This window comes from Phocoena phocoena, chromosome 5 (assembly GCF_963924675.1).
Source record: "Phocoena phocoena chromosome 5, mPhoPho1.1, whole genome shotgun sequence".
NCBI lineage: Eukaryota > Metazoa > Chordata > Mammalia > Artiodactyla > Phocoenidae > Phocoena > Phocoena phocoena.
The window spans coordinates 101589728-101609744 of NC_089223.1; the positions used below are offsets into that span (position 1 = coordinate 101589728).

Here is a 20017-nt window from a genome sequence, read left to right on the forward strand (position 1 = left end):
TTGGGAGCACACACACTTCTCTCTGCTCCTGCCTGGGGCCCCATAGAAAATGAAACTTACTTTCTTCGTGCTCTATTTAATTAAACCCAAGTGTCGGGCCAGCCTTCCTCATTGCAAAGGTGGTTGAGGGGGGAACCCAGAAAACTCTGGAAGTCTTACTCTCCAACGATCATTTGCAACTGATGTATCCCCTTTCACTGTGTTCATTTTTCATTCTGAAAGCCAGCTGCAGGAGTGAAATATTCTCAGGTGTCTGGAAGTACAGAAGCCTCTTTCTCCTCAGTTACCCAAACTCCTCCAGGGGAATCACACAGTAGGAAGAAAATAAGCCACCACAAACCTGCAAACTGAATATTAAGTTGAGATGTAGCCGGATATTTTCCTAAGGACCTGGGAGGTGGGTCGGCGTTCCCAAGACAACCCCAGGTTTGATCATTTGCTAGGAGGACCCATAAGACTCAGCATGGAGGCTTACTCATGACTGTGATTTATTACAGAGAAAGGATACAAAACAAAATCAGTCAAGGGAAAAGGTGCCTGGGGCAAAGTGCAGAGGAGACCAGGGTCCTCTCCCCATGGCAGTGCACAGGACGCACTTAATTTCCCCAGCAGCAAGCTGTGATGGCAGCGTGAGCGGTCCTCCTCCAGGGAAGCTCATCAGAGGCTCAAGGTTCAGGGTTTTTATAGGAGGTCGGTCACAGAGGCACCCCCTCTTGGCATGTATACAATTCCTGACTCCGGAAAAGAAGCACAAACCACACTGTTGGCACAGCTTAGGCCCTACAAACCCCTCTTCTCAGTTCTGGGAATGGTGGGGTCCCTCCCCAAATCCAAGGTCCCTGCTGCCAGCCCAGGGCCCATCTTGCAAGCAGACCTTTCAGAGGCTAGAAGTCTCTGGCCAGACATGTTCACTTTTTCTGCATAGGAGGCCTCAGCTCTGCTACTCGGGTGACATTAGGTACCACTGCTGGGCTTATGGAATTTTGTCTTGTGTGGTCCTTACTTCAAAGAGCCTGGTTTGGTGGTGGGCACTTTTGTAAGGACTTCTGTACTGTTTTCCTCCCTGCGCCAGTATGTTCAGTGGTGCGGACTGTCTCTCCAAATCCCTAAGGAGTTACGGGCATGACTTGTTCTATTATGCAATGCTGTGTATACTCTGGCCCATCCACAGAAGGGTTCTATTTATGAGTATTATTATAGCACTCCTGAGAAAAATCTGAGATGGGTTCGTGACAGGCTGTGCGAATCAGTAAGGAACATTAACATTGTAAAACAGCGTAAAAGGTAATGTGCCTCCCATTGTCTGGTAATTTCCTGTCATCCTTTGGATGTGTCCTGTGCCAGTCCTCCTGGCTGGGAATTGCATGGTTCAGTTTGGTGCCCGAAGCTTGGCCCCTGTGTTGTTGGCTGGGGAGATAGTGGTCAATTACTCATGGCTTCATAGACGTGAGAAATAAACAAGTCTAACAAGTCTAGGACTCTTATTTCACGAGATAGAAATAATGATATGGACATCACCACCAGCCATCCCAGCTTCTGATTTGTATTGTGTGCTTTTTGTGGACCCAGTGCCGTCCTTTGCATTCATCCTCACATTAAATCCTCACGGTAACTCTTTAGGGAGGAAAATGATTTCACAGATGAGGGGCCTGAAGCACAGAGAGGTTGAGTAACTCCCTCAAGGTCACCCAGCAGAAAAGAAGCCGAGCTGAGAGTTGAATAAAATGGATTCCAGGGTCCTTAACCACTGGAAACCCAGCCCTCAGAGGCAGAGCCACTTGCTAGAGGTCACAGGACTCAGCAGTGCAGCAAGTCTTGACCCCAAGATTCTCAGCTCTTTGTTGGGTCTCCTTTCCTTTAATCACGTGGCCTCTGTGACTTTCTTTGCAGTTTGGACTCTAATCACTACTAGTCATAATATAAATTCTCCTTGATGAATTCATCAGACATTTCTATTAGACTCATCACATCTTATCAGTCCAGGAGCCTCCTGCCTGGCCCAGCCGCCTCCAGGAGAAACTTTCTGAAATAGCCTTACCCTGCACCTACAGTGAATGTTCTAACACACAAAGCAGAATCTCGATTCCATGAACAAATCCTCCAATCGCTCCTCAACGGCCACGGGATGAAGTGCGGACTCCTTAGCCTAGCAGTCAAGTTCCGACCAGCCCCTGCCTTGTTCTCCAAACTTTCTCCAGCTGCTGGGCCACCCTCCAACCTCACTGACTCATTTATCGCTTCTCTATGTCATCAGCTTCTCCACCTTTGAGAATTTTTATCTACCATCACCTAACCCAAGCCTACCCACCACCCCCCTGACCCCGCCTTTCTTGCGTACCTGATCTGGGTGGCCTGGCTGAGTGGCTGCAGCCCTTCTCAGCTTCCCAACGCCCCAGCTCTTTCCACTCCATGTTGTAAGTACATGCTTATTTGGCTCTTGTCATTGAGCTCCTTGAAGGCAGGGACTGCAGAACTCGTCTCTAGAAGACAGGGTGGGAACCCAGGCCCCTGGTGGTAAGGAAGTAGGTATGTAAATCCAGATAGAAAGACACAAGAATGGGTTTCTGGGAAGTAGGACCAATGGAAGTGTAAAATGTGGGCTCCATGAACGAGATGGCCCAAAGTGGGCCTAGAGATTAGCTAGCACACTGATCTTCAAACTATATTTTATTACAGAATATTAGTTTCAAATGGAGACTTACAATTTCCCCCAAATATAAAAGGAAACCTCTAGTCGAAGGCCCGTATCTCCAAACCTACCCACCCTTCATGACTTTGCCCTAAATCTTCCCTCTTTCCTAAAGCCTCATGTCATGGTCATTGTCATGGGCTTGGGGGTCATTGTGTTTGAGTAAACCAGCTGCTATAACAAGCAGCCCCTAAATCTCGGTGGCCGAACACAATGAGAGTTTATTTCTCATCCACGTCACCGCCCAAAGCAGGTGAGCAGGGGCGCTCTGCTCCATGCAGCCACACAGGGGCCCAGGCTTCTTCTGCTGAGTGCCTTCCCCCATTCCTCAGGGCTTCAGAGGTTTCTGCTGGGCTCTCTGTGAACGACTAGCCTGCAGGGAAAGGGAGTGAGTGAGGAGAAGGCACACGAACCCTTAATCCTCGATGGAGGTGACACATCTACTCACACACTTTTGGTGAGCAGTAGTCCTATGACCCTCCCTTCCCCCCAGATGCAAGGGACTGAGGATTGTAACGTGGCAGTGCGGCCAGGAAGAGGAGGCTCTGAAGCCAGGGCACAGACGCTGTGAGCATGAGTGGGGTCTGCAGCCCCACTGGATTCTGTGTAGCTTTCAGATGCATGGCTTAACTCCAGAGATTTTGGCTCTCATGAAACATCACAGGATGGCTGCAAGGCTGAGCCGAGGGGAAGTATACAGGTGTCCAGTACATACTTAGCAGTCAACCAATGTTGATTCCACGTCCCCTCTTCTTCCCTAATTCAGTCTCTCCACATGCAACTGGGGTATTGATGTGATCATCTTTATGTTTTCCATACTAAGAATGGGAATAGAATCGTGGTTTAGAGACGGGTTCTGGAGTCCAGCTGCCTGGGTTTGAGTCCTGACCCTGCCTCGTGCCCATGGTGGGACCTTGGGAAAGCCCTGTGGCTCTGTGTCTCAGATTCCTCAGCTGCCCAAGAGAGAACTCAGAACACACTGCCTGGCTCATAGGGTTGCAGAGGGGATGAGTTCACACATGTCCAGTTCTTAAAACAGTGTGTGACACATGGTGAATATGATCTATGGGTTACCTATCTTTATTATTATATGGTGACCAGCCCATAGCAGAAATTCAATTTAAGACACAAACATTTCTTTCAGCCTCCACTCTGTACAAGGCACTACAAGTCAGTGCTGACATATACCAGCTCCATGAATCTCCAACCCAATGAATGAATCCTGCAGTGAATTAGCTTACCAACCCCCAACACCCGGCTTCTGCTCTCAGATATACTTTTGGGCTGCCTTTCATCGAGGCCTTTGCTAAATTCACACCCAAAGACAAACATTTAATCATTAAAGCCATCACTCTGAAACCAGCTTTTGGGGACTGTTGGAGACGTGTTTCCGCAGGGGGCTACTCTTCCAGGCTTCTCCAGCCCTCTGCAGATACTTCTGTTGTCCAGTTTCCCCAAATTGAAATAAGAAGTCTCTGCAGAGACTCCCAAAGCAGCGCCTAGCAGCATGTGATATGAAAGCTGCCTCTTTTCCCACCAGGCTCCTGAATGACTGGAAAGGAAAAGAGAACATTTCCTCCCAAACAGCGTCCTTTTAGTTTCTGTACATTAACTCAGGAAACTGGCCATTGCTGCAGGCGTGGGAATAAAAGGCTCTCTAGAGCAGGTATCAGCAAGACTGCTCCCAATGAAGCTGTAGTTGCTTGAATCCGTGCGGGATTGCAGTAGGGACCAAGTGACATCCAAGAATGAACTTCAACGCATGGGGGTCTGCTGATTATTGGGCAGGAGGCCTGGGAGGTCCTGGATACTCACTCCAGATTCTCTGGAGGGTCTGGACCCTGTAAGTAGCCCTCGGGGCATCTGTACCCACCTGCCTACCTGCGGCTCCTCTACCCCTCTGGCTTAGTGCTAACCATGCTGTTTCTTACCCTATTGTATGCTCCTTGAGGGGTGTCCTCCTTACACTCTCCGGGACCTGACAGGGCATCTAGCCCATAACAAGGGCCTAACCAATACTGATCTTTAAGTCAATAAATGTCCTGTTGGATTTAGCTGCCCTGTTTTCAAACCTTTGTCATGAAATGGGTTGTCACCGGTAGGTTGCTGTGTTCAGCCTCTGAAGCCAGGCAGATTTTGCATAAATCCTCCTCTACCACTTACTGGCCCCGTGGCCGTGGGTAAGTTACCTTACTCTTGGCTCCCTCCTCTGTAAACGGGGTGTCTACTGCTAGGGTTGTGAGGATGAAATGGGATTATTTATGTGTTTTGGTAGAGTTTCAGGAGTTGGACGCAACAACAACGTTTGTCTGATTGAAGCTAAAAAAGACGTTGTTGAAAAAATAGTGAGCGGCTCCCAAGATTGGTGGGAGGACTGGCGAGCCAGGCCTGAAAGCTCTGCAGCCGGATCCCAGAGCTGGTCCCGGGGGGGGGGGGGGGGGTGCCCTGTGGCCATCACTGCGGCTCCTGCACAGCTAGCAAAGGACACTGCCGCCGCTGCTGCCCCAAACCCAATCCTCCTGGCAGGCTCTTGCTGCCAAAGAGTTCTCAGTCCCGCTTCTTGGCCTCCCGCGCTTCATGCAAAGCCAGGCCTCTGATTGGCCAAACCTTAGTCACATGACCACTCCCTAGCTGCAGGGGATGCCGGGAAGAGCACGTGTCTGACAATTTCAACCTCTAGTGATGAGCGGGCTCTGTTTCCCGCAGGGCTCAGAAAAGGAAGCAAGTTCTCCCAAATTAGAAGGGAGCTTCTGATGCTGGGCAGCCAGAAGGATGACAGATGGCCACTGGAGTACTTGAAAACTAAGGTTCAATGTTCATGTCCAGGCACTGACAGGGAGCACAGTACCCACTCAGAGAAGCTGGGTGTGGCAACTTGATGAGGGTCCCCGATGGTGGGCTGTTATGGGAGCCCCAGGGAGAGGGATGATGGCTTGGGCTGGGTTCAGTGACGAAAGAAGTGAGAAGTATTTTGAAGGTAAGGCAGTGTATTAATTTGCAAGGGAGGCCAAAACAAAGTACCGCAGACTTGGGGGCTTAAACACCAGGAATTTATTCTCTCACTGTCCTGGAGTCTAGAAGTCCAAGATCGAGGTTTCAGCAGGGTCAGTTCCTTCTAAGACCTGTGAAAGAAGGACTGTTCCAGGCCTCTCTCCTTGGCTTATAGATGGCCATCTTCTCCTTGTGTCTCTTCACATCTTCTTCCCTCTATGCACGTCTCTGTGTCCAAACGTATCATTTTTATAAGTACATTTTAACTTGATTACCTCTGTAAGACCCTATCTCCAAACAGGTCACCTTCTGAGGTGCTGGAGGCTAGGACTTCAACATATGAATTATTGGGGGTGATTCAACCCATAACAGACAGAGATGAGTCCAGAAGGCTTAGCTGAGGGGTGTGGATCAAGGGCCAGAGTTAAGGATGAAGTTATGACTTTTAGCTGAGCAATTGGAGAACGGTGTGCTATTTAATAAGGTGAGGAGGAGAAGATAAAGAAATGGAATTCGGGACCAGAGATCCAGTTCATGGTTCCCATCCCACTCTTCAACGATTGGCTTATTAGTTGGCCTGTGCCCCAACCAGGGTGGACAAGATTTAAAGAGAGGTTTACTAGAAGCTTCTAGGAAAGTTCTTCTTAGCATCAAGAGGTCTCTGAGAGGTCAGGAGTACTCTCTCTAGTCAAACATGAATGGGAAAGCATGTGGTCTAGTCAAACATGAATGGGAAAGCTTCTCTCTGTAGTTTTATAATCTCTGTATAATCCCCCAAATCCTTTTAATTTTGCATACTTTTGAAAGTTAGGTATGGAATCACACTGTATGCCTTCTTTTGTTTCTGGCTTCTTTCATTCAATCTTATTTTTTGTGAGACTTTATTTTGCGTGTTTGCACGTAGCTATAATTCATTCATGCTTGGGGCTGTAGCGTTTCATATTATAACTATTCCACAATCTGTTTATCTCTTCTGCTGTCAGTGGGCAGCATCTGGATTGTTTTCTGTGTGGGATTGTTATAAGCAATGCTACCATGGATGTTTGGATAGATGTATCCTAGGGCAGATGGGAAAGAGGAGGGTTGTGTTTTTTTTTTCCAGTTATGAGACTGCCAGGTTTTTTTGTTTTGTTTTGTTTTGTTTTTTACCATTTTTTAAAGTATAGTTAATTTACTATGTTGTCCTAGTGTCAGGTGTATAGCAAAGTGATTCAGTTATGCATACATATATATATATATTCTTCTTCAGATTCTTTTCCATTATAGGTTATTACAAGACACCGAGTATAGTTCCCTGTACTATACAGTAGGTCCTTGTTGTTTATCTATTTTATATATAGTATCGTGTAAATGTTAATCCCAAACTCCTAATTTATCTCTCCCACTCTCCCCAATATCCCGTTCGGTAACTAAGGGGAATTTTCTAGAAATGGATTTGCTGGGTTGTAGGTTAGGATCATCTTCAACTTTACTAGATAACGCCAAACTATTTTCCAAGATGACTGTACAAATTAAACTCCCACCATCAGTGTACGAAAGTACACACTGCTGGTCACTCCTTACTCTTACCAGACCTGTTAACCGACCTGGGGATTGTGTGAGCTCCACACAAGTACTGGGCACTGCTCCAGGTTCTCATATGACCTTCACAACAGCCCTGAGACATCAGTGTCATCTTTCCCATCTTGCAGATGAAGAAGCCAAGGTCCAGCATTGGTTTAAATCATTAGCAAATCATGGTGCTGGGATTCAAGCCCAGGTCTGTGTGACCGGACCCTATGCTTCTTCTGCCACGTCATATTCCATACATACTTACTGGAGAAGTCTGTGGGTCCTTATTGGGTAGCTATGGGTAACTATGAGCATCTTGAGCATGGAACTCTCTTGGGGAGTGTAGTGCTGTGACCTCAGTCTTTGGTGCACATCAGAATCACTCAGTCCCATCCCAAACCCACTGAATCAGAATTGACAGCAGTGGGGGTCTAATAAGTGTGAAGTGGGCATCTCATTGTGGTTGTAATTTGCTTTTCCCTTTTCACTAATGATGTTGAGCGTCCTGTCATTAGCTTCCTGGTCATTTGAAATTTTTTTTTTTTTTTTGGAGTCTGTTCAAGTTTTTCACTCATTTCTGATTGGGTTGTCTTCTTATTGACTTATTAGAACTCTTTATATATTGTGACTACAATTCCTTTGTAGTTATATGGGTTGCAAATATGTTAGCTTAGTCTGTGGCTTGTCTTTTCATTTTTCATGATGTTTTCTAAAGAGCACAGCACTTTGATTTTGATGAAATCCAAATGAGCATTTTGTTTTTCTTTTATGGTTAGTGTTTTTGTGTGTCTTGAATCTTTACCTATCTAGGTGGTAAATATTTTCTCTTACGTTAAGTACGTACATTTTAAACACATTTCTGAGGTGATTCTGCTGTGCGGTTCCTTAAGTTCAGAGTCAGATCTGAGTTTGACTCCCAGATTTGCCACTTAGCTGAGCAAGTCACCTTGTCTCTCTGAGCCTCAGTTTCCCTATCTGCAAAAGGATGTAAATGTAGGGACCATCCACAAAATGTGTTAGAAGGATTCAACGAAATAAAGCTCAAAGAGAGCTTAGCAAAGTGCCTGGCATGAAGACAATGCTCCATAAAAGCTGTTTTGTTTATAAACTGGCTGGCTTCGAGGACAGCAGAATGGGACGGAGGAATAACATGGTTTGTTGTTTGTTTTCAGTACATCAAGACCTTTTACAATGAGTCGTGGGAGAGAAGGCATGGACATCGGATAGACCTGGATACTCTGACTCTGCTCTGGTCTGTGACCGTGTCCATATTCGCCATTGGTGGACTTGTGGGGACGTTCCTGGTGAAGTTGATCGGAAAGGTTCTTGGGAGGTCAGTGGGGGCCATCTCCGTTTGGGGATCCCTTCTGTAATGTTCATAAATATGTCTGTGTCAGAGTCAGGATCGCAGCAGGTAACAGAGTTCCATTCAGTCCAACTGGAGAAATTTTAATGCCAGAAGGGCAAAGAGCGGAAATAGGGTACCGGAGGCCAAGGAGAGGTGAATCCATGGGTGATGGGCTGACGGGCAGCCGCTGAGATTGTAGAGGCACCAGGCTATGTCAGAACCCTACTGTCCAAACAGGGAGGAGCTAGGAAGAGATACCCTGGCTCCTTTCTCCTCCTGCCCTCCAGTCTGCTGCTGGTACCTCTCATTGGTCAAACCCAAGCGGAAGCCTGAAAACTCAGGAGTCTTGTTGGTGCGGTTCAGCAGGACCAGCTCCCAGGGCACAGAGCAGAGCGGGGAGAGAGGGGAGGGATCCATTTACAGGAGCAAATGGAGAAGAGTCAGCACAGTGTCTTAGAGATGGTTCCACATAAGTACCGATAGGTCTGCTTTTTAAAAATCAGCTGCGTAGACAGTCTTCCGTTGTATGACTGGATGATAACTTATTTAACCAGTTCCCTATTGAGAGACATTCAGGTGGTTTCAGATCCTTTCCATTACAAACAGGGCTGCAGTGAGTATCAATTTCGTGTTGAAATTCCCAATCCTCGCCCCCTCTGCTCAGATCCAATTTACCTCTGAGCTTCATTCCTCATTTATTTTTTATGTGAGGCCTTCTCTCGTATAAGATTGAGTTATCAATAAATTCCCCCCAAACATTTTCTCTACGTCCTTTCTCATGGCAGCTTCCTGGGGGACACTGAGGTGTTAATGGAAAGAGCAGTCGTGCGTGAACTTGAATCAGGAGTCTTCTACATCCTGGCTGTGTGCGCTTGGCCAAGTCATTTAATGTATTTGAACCTCAGTTCCGTCATCTATAGAATGGAGTCAGTAGTTGCTACCCTGCAGGGGATGCTATAAGGGCTACAGAAAATTAATGGAGGGGGAATGGCCCATTAACAATAGCTCAATAAAGAGAGGCTATTATTATCTACCATATTATTTGCTCATCATCACCTTGACACCCATACACAGTAGGGACTCCACAAATCTCCATATTGCACTGACCTGAATTACCAAAGAGATTCGTCAGACCCCAGGAAATCCCCCCCGGCCTTGGGGCTTCAAAAACAGTGTTAATAATGGTGCTGCCCACTCCTTTACACTCAGCCTCACATCCCCAAATTAGAACCGATGATGTTCAGAGCAGCCTTTCCATAGGCTGGGGCAGGAGGCCATCTGAAAACATGTGATGCTCATAAAGGCCTGTGGTACCCCAGTGAGGTAGAGGAGGTGCCAACATTCTCTGTGTCCCCAAGGGCACTTCCAGGGCAGTAGCTAATGAGAACTCAGTACACAGGAGGTACAACGGTCGTGGAGTAGAGTCAGGGCTGCCGTTTTCTGAGGTCCCTCAATGTTTCAGGCACTCACACACACCCTCTTGTTTAATTCATTCGATTTCGTGGGGTCTATCGATGGAGAATGGGAACTGAGCAAGGTCAGAGCATCTGGCCAAACTCAGCCAGTTCACACAGTGCCTGAGCTCAGGTAGGAACCAACACACGTCGGCCACGCACCATGATCTTTCCACTTGCCAAGGAGATCATAGTGTCCTGCTGGCACTGGTCTTGGAACGTCCTTGACTATTTGACAATGGATAAGTGACCAGCCGGCCCCCAGACTGGCACCACTGGCCAGGGTCTCCAAGGCACTGTCGCTAAGCCTGTGGCCCCAAGTCCTCTTGCCTATTCCAGTAGATGGAGTCACCCCTGGCCCCAGACACTATTGCCTGTGACACATACCTACATTATATCTGGCCGTGGGCACTTATGCCCCAAGCCTGCCCCAGAAGAAAGCTCTGAAGCCAAGCAGCTGGTACAGGAAAAGGAACACTGGAATCGGATGTCGTGGACCAGCAAGTCCTGACTCCCCAACTTGCCAAGTGTGTGTTATGGGACTTTGCCACCTCTCACCTCTCAGCCAGCACTTTTCCTGCATGTGAGATGAAGGTGATCAAGGTGGCTTTACCATCCTCAATAACATGGCGGCAAAACAAAACAGAGGGAAAGCAAAAGAGAAAATGTATTTGAAAAGTACTAAATTTCTAAGTGATGGAGGAGTCCTAGGATGAAGAGAGAGATTGATCAAAGGGCTTTGGTTAAAATAAAAAAAAAAAAAAAAAAAAAAAGGGCTTTGGTTGTCATAACCCAAGCAGCTGCCAATTCCTTTTTTCATCGTTATGAGTATGAAAGTTGAATTGAGTCTCAGCTTGAATAGTAACTCTGTAGGGGAGAAAAGGAGCAAAAATTAAAGAAGTTGGCTACCATGTATTCACCTCCAGCTATAGACCAGTCCTTGACATATGGTACATCATTTACTTCTTACAACTCTCTGTATTATTGTAAACCGGAGGCCCTGAGAGGCCCAACAACTTGCCCATGGTGACAAAGAGTGGGGTTGACCTGATTCAGACACAGGTCTGTTAGACCACAAGGCTGCACACTTCCCATCTTGTGGTGTGGATGGAAACTGCAGCCTGATGCCTCGTTTTTTGTCTCTGATGGTGGCTGTCCCAGAGGAAGAGGAGGCTGGCTCAATGTCTAAGGCTAGGATGGGATCCAAAGAAAGGGGCCCAGATGGGTGACTTGGAGGGAAGTTTGGGTGGAGCTGGGGGTCCTTGAAGTCAGGTGGTCCTGGTCACCAGCAGGTCCAGCAATGGGATTGATCCTGGCTGAGGCATATGGCTCATCTGTGATTTTGGAGAGGAATGAGGACAGGGGAGCATAAGGGACCTGAAACCGTCTCTGGAGCTGAGCCACCCCCGTTACGTGATCTCAGGGATGAAGGTTCCTTGTCTCCTGGAGTCTCTAGCTTGGAAAATTCTGAGCCAAAAAGAAATCTGATTGAGTCCCTGCCCCTCATTTGGGGTCATCTATCCTCTGCTTACCCGGCTTTAGTGACAGAGCCCTCCTCCCTCGTGAGACTGGATGGTGACCACGTGGGTGCACAGACCCTGGCTACAGGCCCGGCTGTAGACCTGGGCTCTGATGCTCACAGCTCGTGGGGCCCTGGATGAGTTCCTTGAACTCTCTGGGCTTCACTTAGTTCACAGTAAAGTGAAGGTAAAGTCATAGCCACATTGGAGGACAGTAGTGAACGTTAAATGGGACGACGGATGTAGAGCATTCATCTCAGCCACTGACGTAGAGCCGGCATCCAACTTAGGTTCACTAGCATCTTCGTCCTCCCATCGTCCTCATCATCAGTGCTTCCTGCGAGGCGTCGGTCTATCACCTGACAGAGCCGATGATGCAAATGTCCCTTCAGTTGCACTCACATTGGCCTCTTTCACATATCATTGGAACTAGTTCTTCCCTCCAGAGTGGAGCAGAGAAAATACGTGGGAACCCATAGGGAAACTCACATGGACTTTGAAATCAGATCCTCAGTCAGATTCTCCAGCAAGCTATGGTTTGTCCCTTCTTTTTTTTTTTTAACATCTTTATTGGAGTATAATTGCTTTACAATGGTGTGTTAGTTTCTGCTCTATAACAAAGTGAATCAGTTATACATATACATATGTCCCCATATCTCTTCCCTCTTGCGTCTCCCTCCTTCCCACCCTCCCTATCCCACCCCTCTAGGTGGTCACAAAGCACCGAGCTGATCTCCCTGTGCTACGCGGCTGCTTCCCACTACCTATCTATTTTACGTTTGGTAGTGTATATATGTCCATGCCACTCTCTCACTTTATCCCAGCTTACCCTTCCCCCTCCCCATATCCTCAAGTCCATTCTCTAATAGGTCTGTGTCTTTATTCCCGTCTTGCCCTAGGTTCTTCATGACCAGTTTTCTTTTTTTTTAGATTCCATATATATGTGTTAGCATACAGAATTTGTATTTCTCTTTCTGACTTACTTGACTTTGTCTGACAGATTCTAGGTCCATCCACCTCACTACAAATAACTCAATTTCATTTCTTTTTATGGCTGAGTAATATTCCATTGTATATATGTGCCACATCTTCTTTATCCATTCATCTGTGGATGGACACTTAGGTTGCTTCCATGTCCTGGCTATTGTAAACAGAGCTGCAATGATCATTTTGGTACATGACTCTTTTTGAAGTATGGTTTTCTCAAGGTATATGCCCAGTAGTGAGATTGCTCGGTCATATGGTAGTTCTATTTTTAGTTTTTTAAGGAACGTCCATACTGTTCTCCATAGTGGCTGTATGAATTTACATTCCCACCAACAGTGCAAGAGGTTCCCTTTTCTCCACACCCTCTCCAGCATTTATTCTTTGTAGATTTTTTGATGATGGCCATTCTGACCGTTGTGAGATGATATCTCATTGTAGTTTTGATCTGCATTTCTCTAATGATTAATGATGTTGAGCATCCTTTCATCTGTTTGCTGGCAATCTGTATATCTTCTTTGGAGAAATGTCTGTTTAGGTCTTCTGCCCATTTTTGGATGGGGTTGTTTGTTTTTTTGATATTGAGCTGACGAGCTGCTTGTAAATTTTGGAGATTAATCCTTTGTCAGTTGCTTCATTTGCAAATATTTTCTCCCATTCTGAGGGTTGTCTTTTTGTCTTATTTATGGTTTTCTTTGCTGTGCAAAAGCTTTGAAGTTTCATTAGGTCCCATTTGTTTATTTTTGTTTTTATTTCCATTTCTCTAGGAGGTGGGCCAAAAAGGATCTTGCTGTGATTTATGTCATAGAGTGTTCTGCCTATGTTTTCCTCTAAGAGTTTTATAGTGTCTGGCCTTATATTTAGGTCTCTAATTTATTTTGAGTTTATTTTTGTGTGTGGTGTTAAGGAGTGTACTAATTTCACTCTTTTACATGTAGCTGTCCAGTGTTCCCAGCACCACTTATTGAAGAGGCTGTCTTTTCTCCATTGTATATTCTTGTCTCCTTTGTCAAAGAGAAGGTGAGCATATGTGCGTGGGTTTATCTCTGGGCTTTCTATCCTGTTAAAGCATAACATAGTGGAAGGCAGCTCTCACACTTTCCTTGAGCCTTCTCTTGTCTAGGCTAAATGTCCCCAGTCCCTTTGGCCATTTCTCAAGGATATGGGCTTCAGTCTCCTCATTATCCCATTGCTCTTCCTTGAATTTGACCTCTTCTGCCAAGAGCTGATGATCTGAGCTGCACTGGGGGATTCTTCACCACTGGAGAAACTCAAAACAGTGAAGCCGGTGTCCGCAGTGGGGTTCCCAGGGGGGCGCTGGAGTTCTGCTCTCAGAAACGGCATGGTGCTGGCCCCCTTTGTTCTGCTGCATGTCGTGCCTGGGAAAAATGTGGAAACACAGTTGATTAAAATCCCCTTCTCTGAACCTGAGCGAGTCAGCTTTGTGAATTATCTGCAAATAAGGTTTCTGTCCTCACTGGGACAGTGTCATGCTGGGGGTTACTGTGGGAAGGAATATATTAATATGATGAACTTGCTTAGAGGGTGTACAGCCCAGTCTGCAAACGTTTCAAATCAGACTTGAATGTGATTTTAACATCCCCTGCATAGCACAAAATACATCGTCACATCTAGTGCAGGAGCTCGGACCAAAGCCCTGGGAGTCATCATTGGCTCCTCTCTTTCTCTCCACCTCTATCCAATTCATCAGTATTTGGGGTTCTGAACCCCAATTTCCAACATGTGTGGCGGGGAGAGAGTTCCCACACACCATCAAGCAATTCTCCGGACACCAGCTGGGTGTCCTATAATTCACCTCCATTCTGACACCATCTACCTAGAGATGGCATCAGATTACAAGACTGAGGGCTCAGTCCTACAAGACTGCCCCCTCCACCAGTTCATCTGCCAGTCACAAGCCCAGGTTGTCACCTGTGTTTCTGACCAACTGGCTATAGGTTAGAGGTTCCAATGACCCCCTGCCTCGGGTTTCAGGTTAAGGGCTCAGTTTCACAAGACTGCCCCCACCCCAACTTCAGATGCTAATTGCAAGTCCAGGTGATCCGCTGTGCTTCTGACCCAATGGCTATAAGTCAGAGGTTCCAATGACCCCCCTCTTCCAGTTTGATTAATTTGCTAGAGCAGCTCACGGAACCCAGAGAAACATTTTCCTTAGTAGATCACTGGTTTATTATGGAAGAAGATAATTCAGGAACCGCCAGATGGAAAAGACACGTAGGGAACAATTCCCCACCCTTAACTCCTTTCCAAAAGTCACCTCATTGACATAAACCCAGTTGTGGTGAAAAGGGGCTTGTTTTGAATAACAGGATATCTATTTCATCTTTATGGCTCTGAAGCAATTTTAGGAACTGAGTACAAGAGAATAAATATTATAACAAAAGATGCCCTCATTGCTCTTATCACTTGGGAATTTCCACAGGTTTCAGGAAATGTGAGCTGGAAACCAGGGGCAAAGATTGTGTATATTTTTGTTATTATATATCACAATCAACAAATTCTACCAGCTCAGTCTTCAAAACGTGCCAAGATCTGGCACTCCCTCCACCGCTACTGGCTCACTTCCTCCACTGCTACCATCCTGGTGCAAATTCCTATTAGCACTTGCCTGATCTATTGCAATATTCACAGTTGGTCTCCCTGCTCCCACACGTACCCCTACAGCCCAGGGTTGACACAGAAGGCTAAGTGGTCAGGCCATGACACTTCTCTCCTTAGAATCTTCTAGTGGTTGCCTGTCTCACTCAGGGTAGAAACCCAAGCTCTCTTGGTGGCATACAAACCCTTTATGAGCTCTCTGCCACTCCCCTCCACCTTCACCTTCTACTGCTTGCTCTCTGGTTCTTAAATGCTTCTAGCCATGCTGGCCTCACTGATGTTCCTGAAATAGCCCACGTCTGGCTCTTCTCTGCCAGGATTGCTGTACCCCAGTGTCCATATGGCTCAGTCTGCTCTTTCTTCAAATCACACACTGCACTGTCTTTAAGTCTGTGGTCAGGTGTTACCTTCTTGGGGAAGCCCTCCCTGGCCACTCTGTGTAAAAGTACACTCCCTTCCCTGCTTTCGTTTTCTGTACAGCATTTATCACCATCTGATATACTACATATGTTTTATTTTTACTTGTTTATCAAGAAGAGCATAAAAGCAGGGACTTGGCCATGTTCGTGGCTATGTGCCAGAACCTAGAATGATACTCAGCACCCAGTGTACCCTCAAACATGTGTTGAGTGAATGAATGCCAGTTGAATGAATAAATGATTGTTGAAAGATGAACGGCTGTGAATAAATGTGGCAGCCACCATTGTGAGCGGCCTTAGTATCCTGGTTCCTGGAATGCCAAATCTCCCATTTAATAGCACGTGACCTTGGCCAAGTACTTAACTTCTAGATCTGTTTCTTTATGTGAGAAACAGGGTAACAAGATTACGTGACTTCTAGGGTCTTCAGTGAGTATAAAACACTTAAAACAATTCCTGGCACCTCATAAGAACTCCGTGAATGTTAGCTATCACCATGGGTTTATTTTATTTCTTTTTAAATTAATTGAAGCTCTAAATATGTTCCAGGTGCCATCCTAAGCACTTTACATAAATCATTCTCATAGAAGCCTTACAAGATAGACATTATTATACCCATTTTACAGGGGGGTAAATCAAGGCTGAGAGAGAGTAAGAAACATGCCCAGAGTTGTTCAATTAGTATGTGGCTGGGCTGTCCAAGCAGGAACATTATTGGACATGGATTCGGGTGAACAGCAGCTCTCCAGCCCATAGACGTAGAAGCTAAAGTGAGATTCAGGGCAGATCAGAGCTGGGCCACGTGGGATAAGTTGGGGTCCACATGACTTGTCTCCTAGATTCATTCCCTTAATTTATGCAGCAAATATATCTGGGACACTTGCATATGCCGGGATCTGGTGTAGTTGCTGGGGCTACAGTGGCAAGACAAAGTCGCTGACCCCATAGCACTTACATTCTAGTAGGGGAAGATAGACAACTAACATAAAGCAAATAAATACGGAGGATAATTTTCTACAGTGTTGGGACTGTGAAGAAAATAGAACAGGGTGAGAGGATGGAGGGGGATGAGCTCTGCATTTGGGGGAAGCAGCCATGTCAAAGAGTGTCAGGAGGTTGCATTTGAGTTGAGACTTTAGTGAGATAAGACTCATGCAATGAATAGAGGGGCACCAAGGATGAGGGCAATGAGTTAGGAAGGAGCCTGGCACACCTGAGGGACCGTGGGAAGGCTCATGAGTGTGAAGGTGAGAGTATGAGATGATGTGGCAAAAGCCATCTCATGCAGGGCTTTATAGGCCCTGGTGAAGAGTTTATTCTAAGTGCAGTGGGAAGCCACTAGCAGGTTTTAAGTAAGAAAAAGTACGTCAGTGTGTGCTATGAGAGGATAACTTTGGCTACTCTGTGGACCCTGAACTCCAGCAGGGCAAGAGTGTGTGTGAGCCTATTGCAGTTTTATGAGTGTAGGATGATGGTGGTCTGGACCACTGCTATATTGTGGGGCTGTAAATGGGAGAAGTGGTTTGATTTGGGATATATCTTGGAAGTAGTATAGATAGGACTCAGTGATGGATTGTATCTGGGTCATGAAGAAAATAAAAGATGTAAGTAGTATTCCCAGATATTTGCCTAAGCCGCTAGGAAGGTAGTGGCTTTTTTTTATGAAAAAGTCTATGGGAAGAGGGATTTAGCATGCATTTTGGAGCAGGGAGGGATTTAGTAGTGGGAATTCAATAATTGTATTTTAAATATGTTTGGTTTGAGATACCTACTAAATATGCTAGTGGAAGTGTCCAGGAGGCAGTTGGATATGTAAGTCTAGAGTTGAGAGGAGAGTCTGCATCCAGAGATACAGTTGGGAATTGTCATCGTTTAGAGGGATGAACTGGATGGGATCACCCAGGGAGGGAGTATAGAGAGAGGTGAGACTAGGAGAGAGATGAGCCGGAGCTCTGGGCACCCCAACTTTCAAGGCTCAGGGAGGTGAGGATAAACCAGCCTAGAGACTGAGAAGGTGAGGCTGGTGGGGAGAAAAATGGGAGAGGGTGTAACCCCAGATATCCAGAGAAGATTGTGTTTCAAGAAAGAGGGTGTGGTCAACCACATCAAATGCTGCTGAGATGTTGTACTAGGGGAAGGCGGAGAATTGGCAGTTGTTTGTCAAGGTAGAGGTTGTTGATGACCTCCACAAAGGCAATCTCCATAGAGTGGTAGAAATGATCTAATCCAAGTGTGGGTGAGGAAAGACTAGAAGATGAGCAGACAACATTCATGAAGGAGTTTCACTCTAAAAGGTAGCCAAGACAAGGAGCAGAGGGATGAGGACCAAGAGAGACAATATTTAGATGTGTTTATATGGGGATGATTGAGCAGAGAGGGAACAAATCCTTCACTGGGGTAGGGATGCACAATGACACTGGTAGACCTTACATCACCGGGGCAGTTTCATCCAATGCAGGTAGGTGGGTGAATTTGGTGGTGGGGGAGGAAGTAGTCCTTACCTCCTCCTCTGTGAACTGATGATTTCGTTAACACTGATAACTACAAGTGTTAAAGACAAAATGAGATGAAATAATTTACATAAGAGCCATGCTCTTTCTTAGTACTATACTAAAGGCATCACACTGAGTCTGCAGCAAGGATGAAAATTCTCTAGAGGGGGACCCAAGAATCTCATATTTGTATGTGCTATTGGTAAATCTGATGCGCAGCCAGACTGGAGAACCACTAAATAATGCTAGCATTATTTTTATGGATATCATTAATATCATCCTAGTATCAAATGTCCAGTTTAACTGAAGTAGGGCAGTGGACAAAGTGTCTGGGGCTAGGAATAGAGGTATGATTCCTAATCAAGCCCTTTATTTCTCATTGTCTACAGATTATAGAACGTATTGTTTTGTCCAACATCCGAGAACCCTCCAAATCTGGCCACAGCATCCCCCGCCTGCCTCTCCTCCCTCAACAATCTCTTCACAAACTTACCTTACACTAGCCTCTACGGCAACAGGGGTTTATCCTATGTGGCCTCAAGGCGGGAACTGAGACCCAGAGGTGGAGCTACAGGGAGAATATTTGGGCATGTTGTAGAAATCTTTTTTTTTTTTTTACAGACAAGCTGCTACCACCCATGAGATGGAAGGTCCAAAAGGGAGAAGCAGCATTCCTGGGTTTAAAAGTCAGGGCCACACTTTAGTGAGCAGGTTGCTGGGACTACAGAGAGATGGCTAGGGCAGAGGAGAAGACACAGAGCTGCTGGAATGGATCACAGAGAGGGAGAAATACCCTGCTTCTCCCCTTCCCCGCCCTCTAGATGGACATCAGGCCTCTCATTGGCCAATCCTCCCAGGAAGCCAGAAGCAAGGGAGCCTGGGAAAGGTAGTTCCCCCTGAAACAGAGTCGGGCAGAGAAAGAAGGGAGCTGAGCACAAACGGGCAAATGGTGGGCACAGTTCTGAGTTATACAATCTCATATTTTCTATATCTTTACTTATGGAAGTCACAAATGGTCACTAATTGACTTGTGTGATTTATTTGCTGTCTGTGTTCCTCACTAGGCTCTAAAGCCCGTGATGGGAAGGACGGAGATGACTCCCATATTCCTGGGGTAGACCCAGTGTCTAGCACTCACTAAATACATGATGAGTGGAACCCAAGTGAAAGCTTCTGTGAGGAGGGTCCAGGTCTTCCTGCCACTCCCTCCGACCATTGCGCTGCTTTCCTCTCCAGGCTGACACAATAGTTCCTCAGAGGACTGAGGGGAAGGGCCCTGAACATGGAGCAGTGTCATGGGGCGCAGGGTATTCGCATCCTGCTTTGAGCTTTCACCAATAACAGAAATTAGTGCCTTCAGACTTATCTTTATTGAATCCCGAGGCTGTGACCTTCGGCATCAGAATAAGGGAGGTTTCTCTAGATTGGAATTTTTGTTTTAAGTCTCTACTAAATCACATTTTTTCACCATGATAAGGTCCAGTTAAATTAATCTTTTGAAAGACTAATTTGAAATCATACTTATTTTTTAATAATTAATACATTCATGTGACTTAACTTTCAAAAGGACCAATTAAAGTCGAAAGTTTCATTTTTGTTTCTGTCTTCTGTCTCCTTCTTGGAGACAGTGTTACCAGCTTTTTGTGTATCTTTTCCAAGATTTGTGCCTATCTCTACACACACACACAAACGCACATTTTATCACATAAGTTGTTGCATATTCTACATAAAGTTCTGTATCTTATTCTTTGCACTTAACAATACATCTTTGAGATTTTTCCATATCAGAATATAGAATGCTACCTCTATTTTAATGTCTGCATAATATGCCACATTATATATGTATCATAATTTATTTAAATAGCCCCTTATTAATGGACATTTGGGTTGTTTCAGTCATTTGCTGTTATAGAAGAAGTTGCAATGAGCAGGCTTTATACCATCCGAATT

General features: G+C 45.9%; 1 protein-coding gene across 1 annotated transcript in view; it reads left to right on the forward strand.

The window, feature by feature from the left end:
- Positions 1–20017, forward strand: part of SLC2A9 (solute carrier family 2 member 9) — a 211039-nt gene that overhangs the window by 48960 nt on the left and 142062 nt on the right. Inside the window, 1 exon segment of the mRNA XM_065877261.1 lies at positions 8404–8564. Within this exon segment, the coding sequence (XP_065733333.1) occupies positions 8404–8564 (161 nt within the window).